The 12,618-nt window shown below is 47.4% G+C and overlaps 1 protein-coding gene across 2 annotated transcripts in view; it reads left to right on the top strand.

The window, feature by feature from the left end:
* F13a1 (coagulation factor XIII A chain) overlaps window positions 1–12,618 on the top strand; it is a 164,385-nt gene that overhangs the window by 130,477 nt on the left and 21,290 nt on the right. For both annotated transcript variants that reach the window (XM_027948066.2, XM_027948065.2), the window contains exons 12-13: window positions 5,958–6,245; window positions 11,565–11,725. In XM_027948066.2, coding sequence (XP_027803867.2) covers window positions 5,958–6,245; window positions 11,565–11,725 — 449 coding nt within the window. The remainder of the gene's footprint in view (window positions 1–5,957; window positions 6,246–11,564; window positions 11,726–12,618) is intronic.

Raw genomic sequence — 12,618 nt, 5'->3', positions numbered from 1 at the left:
TTTTACTGCATTTCTGAAAAGGTTGCTTCTCTCCTTCATTTGGTTATCATCCATGGCATGACATAGATAAAAAGGGTTCTTTTTCCTTTTCCCTGAAAGAAAAGTTTTTTTTTTTTTAAAAAAAAGGCACGATAAAGCAAAACAAACAAGCAATGCCCTCTTATTATAGAATTACAAACAAAAATATTTAGAAAGGGGAAAAAAAAGAAATTCCATAGAAAATGTGAAAGAAACTAGCTGCAATGTTCTCTCATTAGATGTTCCTGCATTCATCTGTTCAACAGCTTGCACTTAACCATCTGCTGCGTTGCAAGTACTGTCTGGGGTGGGGGCATGCACGGTCCTGCCTTCCTCTCCAGCTGCAGAAAAAAACAGAATCAAGCACTGGCCAGGCTAGGTGAGAATTGCTCTGGCACAGGACAGACAGATGCTGCCCCCAACCCAGACTCGGGTCAGGGAGGGCCTTGTGGTCCTCACCATACATATTACTTCTGCTGTACTTACAGGGGCTGTCATCGTTTTCCAAGTAGATTTGAAGGAGCAATTCATTTATTCCCATCTTGGGGCCCCCCAGAAGGGGTGCTGTGATTTATCCACCTGTTTAATCACACTGAATCAGCACCTCCTGTGTGCCAGCGCACTGGGCACAGAGCAGTGATCACAGCACTGATGCTGAAGAATAGATGGGAAATGGCGGGGAGCACTGGGGTGCGAGTTCTCCAGGAAAAGTCAGGGAGACAGAGAATACAGTGTGGACTTTCTTACTCTGAAAGAATGAAAGGTGAGCTCATGAGCTCAGAGCTGTCAGCAAGCCACACAACCAGATGTCTTCTCCAAAACAGGCAGCAGAACACAACTGCCATTAATTGTCAGGCTCATCAGTGACAGGTGACAGTGAAGGCCAAATCAGGAAGGGGACAGCATCCGATGCCAGGAGAGGAAAGATCAAAAGTATTCCAGGAAAGAGAATTTGGGGGATTGGTTAGACAAAGACCAAAATAAATAAAATGCACCAAATGTTTGTAAGGAAGACTTCTGAGGTCCTGGCCTCCAGAATTGGGCAAGAAAACCAGGATCAGGGCGAGGTCAGTGTGTGTTCTGATCCAACTGGAAGACCTCCTACATCCACATACATAGTTGTAAGAGACCACCCCCACCCCCACCATGCTGCTTCTGGGCTGGAATTTGATTCCAGGTGAATAATTAGTCTCTTAATCAAGGCTGGCATCTACATTTCAAACTCTAATTTTGGAAAGGATGGCGTGGAGTGCTATTTTGAGAAGGATGCTGAGAATCCCTCTGAACCGTGAGGAGAGTGATGGATTATTGATGTCTGCCATGGGCAGACAGTAAAGGGCTGGCTGTGTGCGCGCCACTCTGATCCTCATAGCGAATCCCTCATATAATTTCTCTGCATCCACAAGCACTGAGTGTGGATACTAAAGCATGGAGTTGAGTAAAAACATAGAAAAGAACTTCTGACCAGACTTAGGGATCAATCATTTTAATTAAATAAATTGCAGGAAGATCATTTTTTTCACTTTGACAAATGAAAGCTTAATATCAATTTTATGACCTTTTTTTCAAAATATAAGATTCAGCAACTATAAAGCATTGAAAACCAGAATTTGGAAAGCTTACACTGTGATGATCTGTCTTCTTTTATGATGGTGTCTCCACCCCAGTCCTTCTTTACTCCATTAATTATGACCCCTCTGTCACATATTTTCATCTCCCCTGCTCTAGTTTTTCCTTTCAATTAGCATTGCAGTGTTTGCTACATTAATTAAAAAAAATTTAGCGGGACGTGATGGCGCATACCTGTAATCCCAGTGGCTTGGGAGGCTGAGGCAGAAGGACTTCGAGTTCAAAGCCAGCCTCAGCAATTTAGTGACGCCCTAAGCAACTTAGTGAGACCCTGTCTCTAAATATTAAAAAATGGCTGGGGATGTGGCTCAGTGGTTAAGTGCCCCTGGGTTCAATCCCTGGTACCAAAAAAAAAAAAATCACAAAACCCTTTTCAACACGGTATTCCACACCAAATGTGCCTCGTTGTGTCTTTGCATTGTGTTTTCATCTTGAAACAGCTGCCTGAATGTACATCCTGTCTTCTTCCTTTCCCATTCCTTCTTTGCCCACTGGCATCCTGATTTCTGCTCCCAGCATACCCTGGAAGCTCTTCTTCCCAAGTTTGTGCCATGATAATTTCTTCCAAGAAAAATAACAGCTCTAGCTTCCCCACCTCATCCTCCCCTTCCCTCAGTTTAACCCCTGCCTTGCTGCCCAAGGGATATTACCTGACATTTAAGCCAGAGCCTGTGATAGCACTGCTCAAAAGCCCTCACTGTCTTCCTGTTGCATTCAGAGCTTTGCAATCACAAGGTCTCTCTTTGGTTGATTCTCCCCCCTCACTACACCTCCTGGCAATGCCCCACCGACATCAGACACAGCACCAGGCACACTGCTGCCAGTTCCTCCAGCAGCCCAAGCTCCTGCTCACCCCCATGCCTCTGCTTACTGTGTTGAAAGACCCCCCTCCCCAAAGGCTCCCTGCCCCCAGGCAGGTCGAGGGTCTCTCCTTCATGTCCCCAGACACTCCATCAACATCTGCCCCAGCGTCTGTGATGTGCGTGTCTACACCGCGATTGTTCTCCACTGGTCGCTTCCGTGCCCATGAAGGCTGTGTTTCCATCATGCCTCATACTTTGCCTGCGACATCATGGAGGTTATCACAGCGCAAAATGACCACCCGAATGGTCACCAAAACAGCACTTTCCAGATGGGATTAATTGCATGTAAAATGATTTAAACTGGACTATTTAAATTTATTATGAAGATGGAAGCCTTCATAATAATTTTAAATAGTCCAGTTTAAATCTCTGGTTGAAAGCAGCTTGTGTCTGCAAACCTAGATCCTTCAGCCAGGAGGCCCCAGGTCCTGGAGACTCAGAGGCACATAAGACAGACCCTGTCCCTGGAGCTAGGACTCAGCAGGGGAGGTGATGTCATGCAGAGGCAAGGGCTCTGATGAGGAAAAGGGGAAAAAAATACATGTGTTAGAGAGAGATGAGAGGACTAGGGTTTGGGCACACATTGCACAGAGCAGGGAGGGGCTCAAGCAGCTGACATTGGAGCTAAGACCAGGACCTGAGAAGAGGCTTCATCCAACATAAAAAGATGGTATTACTTCCTAGTTAACAGGAAGATGTTTTGACCTTGCTCCTGAAGGCTACAGAGGAATCTCAGAAAATACAATCTCTCTTTAAATAACCTCTCGTATCACTACAAGATTGCCCGTGGCCCTGAATTTTGTAAGACACCAGAGCACAGAGGATAACTGCCGAGAAACAGGAATTACTCTGTCAGGCTCTGGGAAACCTCAAAATTCTCTCCTGCTGGGCCCGTCCTTCCTGTAATAGCCCAGTTGGCCTCTGCCTGGCAGTGCCCTGCTCTCAGGGGCAGGTGCTTCCCCAGAAGGAGGCCCAAGGGTCCACCAGCCAGGACATCTCTCTGGTTGCTCACAGCTCCACACAAGCTTTTCTCCTCCCCTTCCCCTCCCACAGCCAGCTCAGCTTCTGTCCCCAAAGGCAGCACCTCTCTCCTCTCCTTCCCGCTGCTGGAATTTGCCTCCTGCCTCTTACCTAAATGCATATTTGGCCCCCATCCAAAGTGCTGATCATTACTGCCCTCTTGCTCACGGACCCGTCTGCCAGATGATGTCTGCTAAAATATCTCACAGCACTTTCTGCTGCCCTGGCCCCACTGACTGCTTCCCTTCATTATTTTCTTCCTATTGATCCCTCAACATGTGCTGTAGCCAGTGCTTGTTCTAGACCAACCCTTTCTGGCACATTCTTGCAGTCTTGACAATCGGGGAAATTGTTCACACACACACACACACACACACACATCCACGTTTGCACAAAACACCTGCTGGCATTTCCTCTGTCCTTCCAGAGGGTCTTCCATTCATTATGCATCTACTCCCTGTGATCCACCTAACCACTCCATGATGAAGCTGTCCTGATTTTGCAGATGTGGCAATGGATGACATTACAGTGCCTCGCTGGTGGAGTTGTTGGATGAGATGGTGCCCAGGCATCTATCCCAACGCCTGACACATAATTAGCACTTAATAGGAGTTATGATTAATTGGCCTCTTCACCATCATTGCATTCAATTATTCACTAGTTAAAGTAGAAGAAAATATCTTAAAATTAACATAATTATTAAAACCAGCATTCTTTATTTAAAGTGTCTTTTTGTTCCTATTAGCCATTGTGGTGACTGGTTTTTACAAGTCAAGGAATTTGCCTTCATCTCTTCATCTCTGTCTTCCATGATGCATGAGGATATCAGAAGCACCAAGCTCATTTCTGAAGCCAAATTTCATGTAAAACTCTGTGGGGACAGTTAGCCTGGAGTCACGCTAATGGGAGTTTTCCTCTTCCAAAGAAACCCTTTCTCCATCTCCCCTGCCCTCATCTCCAACCCAACCACCTCAATAACTCTGCAAGACACTTCCTCAAAATAGCATCCACATCTCAAACTGCACTAGAACTTTGGTGCACCCCCACAAATCAATGGACAGCCCTTTAAAAACAGATCAGAACACAAGAGATATTTGTGTTCAGGAAAGTTGAACAGGTCTCCTTTCTGGAGTGGTTTTCTTTATTTTTTTTTTCATTTTTTAATCGGTGCATTATAGTTGTACACAGTGGTGAGGTTTGTTGTTACATATTTGTACATGCACACAGTATAGCAGTATAATTTGGCCCATGTCATTTCCCATTATTTCTTCTTTTCCTCCCCTCCTCCTACCTCCTAGTCCCTTTTCTTTACTCTACCAATCTCCCTTTGTTTTTTATGTGATCTCCTCGCCCTTTCTTTTCCTGTTTCCTCTCTAATTTGACCTTCTGAATTTGGCTTATTTCGCTTAACATAATGGTCTCTAGCTCCATCCATTTTCCTGCAAATGACACGATTTCATTTTTCTTTATGGCTGAATAAAACTCCACTGTGTGTGTATCTACCACTTTCTGTATCCATTCGTCTGTTGGACACCTAGGCTGGTTCCAGTTTAGCTATTGTGAATGGTGCTGCTGTAAACATGGGTGTGCATGGGGATTCAAGCAGTGGCATTACTGCTTCTCAGCAAAGTGGGTGAGACAGGGACTTCTGTAGGGCTTTTTATCTCAGAGCCTCTGATAGGCTACGGAAGGCTGTGAACCTTTAGCTATCTCTAGATGACTCAGGGTTATTCCAGCGGATCTAACCCAGAAACAGGGAAGGCTAGTTAGCATCTTGCCAGATCCCTATGTCCTGGGGTGGCCATGATTTGGGAAAACTTTCTGCATTCTGCCAACAGCCAACTGACCACCTTAGAAGGTGGAGAAGGGTGGGGCAGGAGCCCTCCAGAGTCAACACAGAAAGGAACAATTAGAAAAGGCCAGATTGGGAAGAGAAGGAAGAGGGGCTTGTATGTGGGAGAAGGAACATCCAGGAGCCAGAGAAAGCTTATATTGCAGGAGGCAGGACAGAAAGAGACAACTATTTCCAAAATCCTTGCTTAGTGGACTACAGATTCCAGCTCTATGGCTAGGACTCAGGGCAGGAAAGAAATTGACACCACAGTTTGAGAAGAGTTCAATTTTTATTTAATTTTACCTGCTGCACCCTGGACTAATGGCCCTGGAGAAACAACCCTAAGAGCAACACCTTTAGTAACTTTCTTTCCAGACAGACCATGGCATGGCCACCTACTCAACCAGCAGCCGGGCAGGTCACTGCCTCTCCAAGAACCTCATTTTGCAGTATTTATTACAAAAATAATCACCAGGGAAGTGGTGGACCTTCCCAGGCAGCCAACCAGGGCAGCGCGGTGTGTTTATGCAGATAACCTTCTCTTTGGTGGATTGTATTTTTTTTCCCCATCATTATCTCTGGGTCTTTTCTAGGTCAAGAGGAAGAGCGGCTGGCCCTAGAGACAGCACTCATGTATGGAGCTAAGAAGGCCCTCAACACAGAGGGCGTGGTCAAATCGAGATCAGACTTGGACATGGACTTTGAGGTGGAAAATGCCGTGCTGGGAAAGGACTTCAAGATCACCATCACCTTCCGGAACAACAGCTCCAACCGTTACAGCATCTCTGCCTATCTCTCGGGCAACATCACCTTCTACACTGGGGTCTCCAAGACGGAATTCAAGAAGGAGACATTCGACGTGGTGCTGGACCCCTTATCCTGTAAGCTAACCAGGGTGTGCGTCTCTCAGAACCTGGTATCTGGCTCTCTGTCCCAATGACTGACAACACCCACTCAGAGCTGTCTGTCAAATTCAAGTTCTCCCCAGAGCTCAGGAACGTGAATCACACAGGCAGAATTCTCCTATCCTAGAAATCCTCAGTTTTCATCTTTCTATTTCACACATAGAAGTGAACACTGAAATATTCAAAGCCAAGAACCCCGTGAGTCATGAGAATTAAAAGTAACCTCACTTCTGGCTACTCAAAGTGTGGTCCCGGCACCAGCAGACCAGCTGTGTCAGCATGCCCAGGAGCCCCTTAGCCATGCAGAATCTCAGGACCCACCCAAGATTCCTGAATCAGAATTTGCATTATACTAAGATCCCATTCCAAGGGGATTGCACTGGACAAGAAACTGGGAAAGGTGTCCAAATGACCCATCTCTGGAAATAGGGCACTTATTGATATCTCTCTCCTGAGATAGGAAAGGCTTTGGGGGCTGCCCGGCAGGAAGGAATGGTGTGTTTTGCTTTACTAACAAGAAGGAAGAGAGATATAACCTCTGCGTAGAGGCTGTTTCTTAAAATTGATTAGCGTGACGTCTAGGGAGAGACCCCATCATGAGTGGAAGCTGGAGGCAGAACATTCCATCCAGGAGCCGTGCAGGGCCTCAGGCTCTCTGCCGTCTCTCATGGGGCTTCCTTCCCAGCCTTTGCAGCCTCCCTTGCACACACATTTTTATCACTATAAATATTCAGAGTATTTTAAGCAGAGTGGGATCAACATGCGTTAGCTTGCATCCGGGATTACAGTTATGGCTGGTCTCATTTTTCCTGGGGTTGCTGGTATCAGTGGCCACACAACTGGCAAAATTACTCAGCCCGAAGGAACTGGTCTCCGGGCAGAGCACGTGGAGTTGGAGGAGACTGGGAAGGACCTGACAGGTTAGGGTACCGGATTTCTGTTGACCTGACACGTGGCATTGAAGGAAAAATGAAAAAGGAAATAAAAGGTATGCACACAGTTTTATAAAGCAGAGGCGAGCAAGATTGATGTGCACCCCCCCGGGTGACACACGTCTTAATTGTTCTCAAAGTTTCTAGATCTGATGACTCTCCCGGCCCACAGTTCCCTTTTTGCTTATCCACCACGGTATGACATAGCTAGCATGCCAAACACCACACCACTTGGATCCTCCAGTCACTGGAATTGTGAGCCAGATAAACTCTTTTCTTTATAAAGTACCCAAGCTCAAGTATTTTGTTAGAGCAACAGAAAATAGATTAAATCAGGAGTAAAAAAATGGTGGATACAGGACATATAAGAACTCTGTTTCCAGTGAGCTGAGGTGCCAGTGGAGGGTTTCTGAGATGCTCTAACAGGTTTTAAAAGCTCGTTGTGTTGAGAGACTTTAGGGGGAGCAGGGCCCAAGCCTAGTGACCAGTTAGGATGCTGCTGAAATTTTTCACCTGAGAGATGGGGTGACAGTAACAGAGTAGTGAGATCTAGTCAGATCTGGGCGTGTCCTGAAGGTAGAGGCCACCTGATTGGCCGATGCATTGGCCATGAGGTGTGAGACAAGGAGACTGTGGAGGAAATTGCATGTGGCAATACTATGGTCGGATCTCAGTAAAGATGAACTTCCAACATTATGGGAAACTGAGCTGGGAGGATGATTTGATGTGTTCAAGACCCCAAAGAGCAGCCAGAGGCAAAGAGGTGACAGAATCCAGGTCCCATTCAGGCAATGACGGGGAGCCCAAGGCTACAAACTTGGCTGATGCCCCCATTCCCTGTAGTCCAGCACACATCCTTGGACAGGGAACCAGACAGCTGCCCTTTCCCCCTTCACAAGGGTTCTGTCTGTCAATGTCCTTCCTGGTTCTCCTTAATCCAATTAAAGAATGAGCTTCCATGAGTTATGGACTAGAAGGCACAATAATTATTTTTATAATAATCAAAATTATCCCTCTGAGTCACAGATGTAGAGGCAGCTCACCAAACCTAAGCCTGAGTCAATATTGGCATAGCCCCGCCCACTCAGCCCACCCCAGGGCTGATCTTCAATAACCAGATGGGAGTCGGCAACTCTTCCTTTACTTCACAGATAGGTGGCACGAAATTACCTGCAATAAATTGCATATTGCCATCTGAAATAAACTGCCGTCCACGGCCAAAAGCCACGTCCTTATAGACCCCACTCAAGCACTCTGAGGTACCTCTGTTGCAAAGAAAGTTTTCCAAGTGGGATGGGAGACATACTTTCCAGCCTGATGATTAAAGGGCGTGTGTGGGCCAGAATCAGCCTGGGAGATTTGAATAACTTAAACCTCCCAGTACCTTCAAAGGTGCTATCCTTTCCACTTGGCTATATTTAGTTTTCTTTGCTTTTTGGAAAAGAGTGGAGGCTGCTCCAGTCTGTGTCTCCCTTGGTTTTCCCCAGACACCGTAAATGATATTGGCCTCCTCCCAGCTCCGCAGCTCACAGAGTGAAAATCTATTCCTCCTTCTCTTGCCACGTTTAATAAACTTTATCTAGAACAATTTCTTGTGCAGTGGCAAAACACAGCGCTTACATAACGGACTATTTCAGGAGCACTGTTCTCTTGGGCTCTGAAACACAGCCTGATTTCTTTAGTGCTGTGTGATTCAGGGAATGTGCTACCTCTGAGAAGAAAGGAGTCCTGAAGCCGAGATTATAAGGGTAGCAAGAGCGTGTCCCACTAGCCTAAGAAACCTTGTGGTCAAACACGGCCCCTCTAGAAATATGCAGGGGGAAGTTCATTTTTTATCACACTTACTGAGGCAGCTGTAGGCAAAGCACAGTGTCCTCCTAGACCTGATGCTTTTCCACTCCGTCCATCCAGACCTGGGGATGACGAGTAGGTCATAAGCTCATTTGGGGTCATACTTAATGGAGAGAGGGCTGGAGCCTCACTCACTGGACGGCAGGAGGACGTGGGGTCCAGACTCAGGCCCAGTGAAGACTGTATGAGTGGGTCATTCAAGAAGGCAGCATTCAGGGATCAAAGTCAAGGTAAGAGCATAACTTCAAAGAATAGGCTCTGAATAGAATAGCACTCTCCTGGGAACCAAGCCAACCCAGCCAGTTGTTGAGTCCTCGTCTCCAGTGGACTAATATATTCCAGCCATCTCCAGAGCTGAGGGCAGGATTGCTCAGCCCTGCTTCCATTGACATCTGGATACCTCTCTTGTGGGGTTGTCCTGTGCCTTGTAGGATGTTTAGCAGCATCTTAGACCTCTACCCACCAGGTGCTAGCAGCAACCCACCCCCAACCTTTTTGGGACAACCAAAAAAGTCTCTGGACATTGCTATATGTCTCCTGGAGGGGACAAAACAGCCTGCCATTGACAACCCCCAGTCTAGGATGGCCCATCTTTTTGGTTTTCCAGAAATCCATGCTTGATGTTCTTTGGATGCAGAACTTTCCATTTTACAATCCAACCTGTCCTAAATTTGCCCTAATCCTGCCAAATCTCCACCCCTTCTCGTGTCTGAGCCTCCTGTCCTGAGAGCTTCTCGCTTACACAGGCATCACCTGACATCTGATTCAAATCCTGACTCAGACGCGTGACGGAGCCAGAAAACTGGCTCTCGGTGATGGTGCTGCTGCTGGTGGGCAGCCACATCTGGAGTGGCAAGAGCCTGGGTGAGAAGGCTGTGCCCTTCCTTGCAGCCAAGGCTTTCCACGGGGCTGGTCCTTCAGGGCTGCCCCTGGCGGTTGGAGCCATGCTTCCCAACGCAGGCTGCACATCAGAGTCAGCTGAAGAACTTGAAAAGAAATGACTGATGCCCAGCCCCCAATCTCCAACACTCTGACTCCATGGGTCGGTGTTGGGATCCGGAATGGCAGGTTTTTTGAAGACTCCAGGTGGTCGTGATAAGGAACCAAGACTGAGAACTCTTTTGATCAGGGGCTAGAGGCAGTATCAACACCTACACATCTGTAAAGACACTTCCAGGATGGGCACTGTCCAAGGCAGAGGCCTTTCCTGGACTCTTGGTCTTCAGGCCAGGGCTGGCTGCCACAGGTCCACTCCAGGTGTGAGAGTCCCACCAGGGATGATGACCTTGGCTGATGCGTCCTCCCCTGAGAGGCAGCAGTGAGTCAGGAGCCCTCCCCTGGGCCCTGGTGCTCCCTCAGCCATGGGCAGCATTCAGCCTCCTTAGGGGACTTCTGCTCAGCTGGGTGGGCTAAAACAAGCTGCTCTCAACACTAAACCACCAGCCATGGGAGCTGTTCCCTCAACAACTTCTTCAGAAAGAACGCATTTTGGGCCAGACCTTGGGCAGGAAGGTAGAGGAGATGTTCAGTCTGTGACTGTTTATGGAGTGTGTGGCCTGTGGGTGGGGATGGAGGCATGAGTCACCCACTCACCTGCTGGGTCTGCCAGCTGACGTGGGGCACAGACACCTGGCTCTGGCCAGGTGACAGCAGATGCCAATGTGCTCTGGGCCTGCAGAAGAACTGCCCTTTGCTTTCTAGCATCCTGGGCTGTGGGAAATGAGAGAGACGGCCAGAGCCACTAGACAGAACTCACCATAGGAGGACGATCAGAGGGGAGCCAGGGCCACCCCCATCTTCTTGGTGTCACCCTTTGTGGCTTGTCTCCAGTTTCTAAAAACTAACAGCAGTCTGACTTGAGGAAATAAGCATTTGGTCTTCTACATGACAAGTAGGGGAGGGAGGGAGAGAGAGTCGAATGCCTAGGGTGGGAACTGGGTGCACCAACTTCCGTCTCTTAAATAGAAAAATCATGATATCAGATTGGTACCAAAAAAGCTGGAGAGAAAATATAAAGTGCTATAAGGACAAGGTTTTGGTAGTTGACAGTTTTGCCCAAGGGTGGCTGATGGCCTGCAGGAGATGTTGCTTATTCTACAAGGGGATGGTTCTTGGAACCAGGACTTTGGACTTCACTGTTCCCCATCCGCCATCTTGGATTGACCCTACCCAAATCAAAACAGCCAATTAAAACACTCCTTGATCCTCCATTTTAGACATCTTTGTTATTGCTTTCCATTTTACAACAACAAAAAAAGCCATGTTTGGAGAGCTTGACACATTTTCTCTAGTAAGATTTCACTGAATATGAAATTTTCCAGCATATTCTTTCTTCACCCAAGAGACAGGAGGGCTTGTCCTGGATTGACTCTTTGTTCCATTTACCCCCAACCTTGGCTACGTTCCTGGTGACTTATGTGCTAATGTGGGAAGGATGAGAGACCTAGGGGAAAAGTAAAGCAGATCTTGTCTCAGGTCTTGACGACAGCCTGTTTGTTTTTCCTCCCATCAGTCAAAAAAGAGGAGGTGCTGGTCAGAGCTGGGGAGTACATGAGCCAGCTACTGGAACAAGGATTTCTGCACTTCTTCGTCACAGCTCGCATCAATGAGACCAAAGACGTTCTGGCCAAGCAGAAGTCCACTGTGCTGACCATCCCCAAGGTCATCATCAAGGTCAGTTTTAGCATCTCAGAGAAGAGAAAAAGGCAAGGTTGTTCATTAGATATGTGTGTGTGTGTGTGTGTGTGTGTCCTGCTCCAAAAAAAAAAAAATAATAATAGAGTTAGGATCCTCCTGTTCTTTGAAAGAACTAATTTGCCCTATATATAGTCACGCACATATAACACTCCTCGTCTCTCCAGATTTAAATATATAGATGTGACTGCAGATATAAATATAACCTGTGGATATAAACACACTTGTGGAGGAAGATCAAGATGCGTAATGCATCACAGAGACTCAGAACTTTCCGTGTCTCTGGACTAAAGTGGGTCAGGCATGCCATATGATATGTGAGCCGCCTGCGTCACCTCCATCTGCGTCCTGGACAGTGGGATTGTTCACAGAGGTATAATTTTATACAGTAGGATCATAAGCTGAAATGTACAGTTCCGTGACAATGACTTTCGCAATCAGTAGCAGAGGCTCTCCAACACCCCAGGAAGTTCCTTTCTGCTTTTCCCTCTCAATAACCCCCTCGCCAATACCAAGAGGGCCACTTTCCCAACTTCCGTCACCGGGGGTTTGTTTTGTCCACTTAGGTGATGGTTGCAATGGTGCCTCACCAGGTACCACCAGACATTTCTGTGAAAAGCCCCCAGAGCCATGGCAGGGGAGAGCTGAGGGTGGGCGGGAAACAGGGAGCCTACTTCTCCTGCTTCCCAGGGGCACCACTGCAGCTTTGGATGGTGTCTGTCATCAGCCACCCCTTGAGACCCCTTTGCACCCTGGATTCAGGAATCTGAGCAGCTGGCAGGGAGCTAGGGGGGGTGACACTTCCTGCCACTTACCCAGGGCTGAGAGCCCTTCCCTAGGATCTGGAGAACATTCTTCTTGAAGAAGGTTAC

The sequence above is a fragment of the Marmota flaviventris genome, chromosome 6 (assembly GCF_047511675.1).
Source record: "Marmota flaviventris isolate mMarFla1 chromosome 6, mMarFla1.hap1, whole genome shotgun sequence".
Classification (NCBI taxonomy): Eukaryota; Metazoa; Chordata; class Mammalia; order Rodentia; family Sciuridae; genus Marmota; species Marmota flaviventris.
The sequence above is the reverse complement of the archived record's forward strand: the minus strand, read 5'-3'. Positions and strand labels throughout refer to the sequence as shown.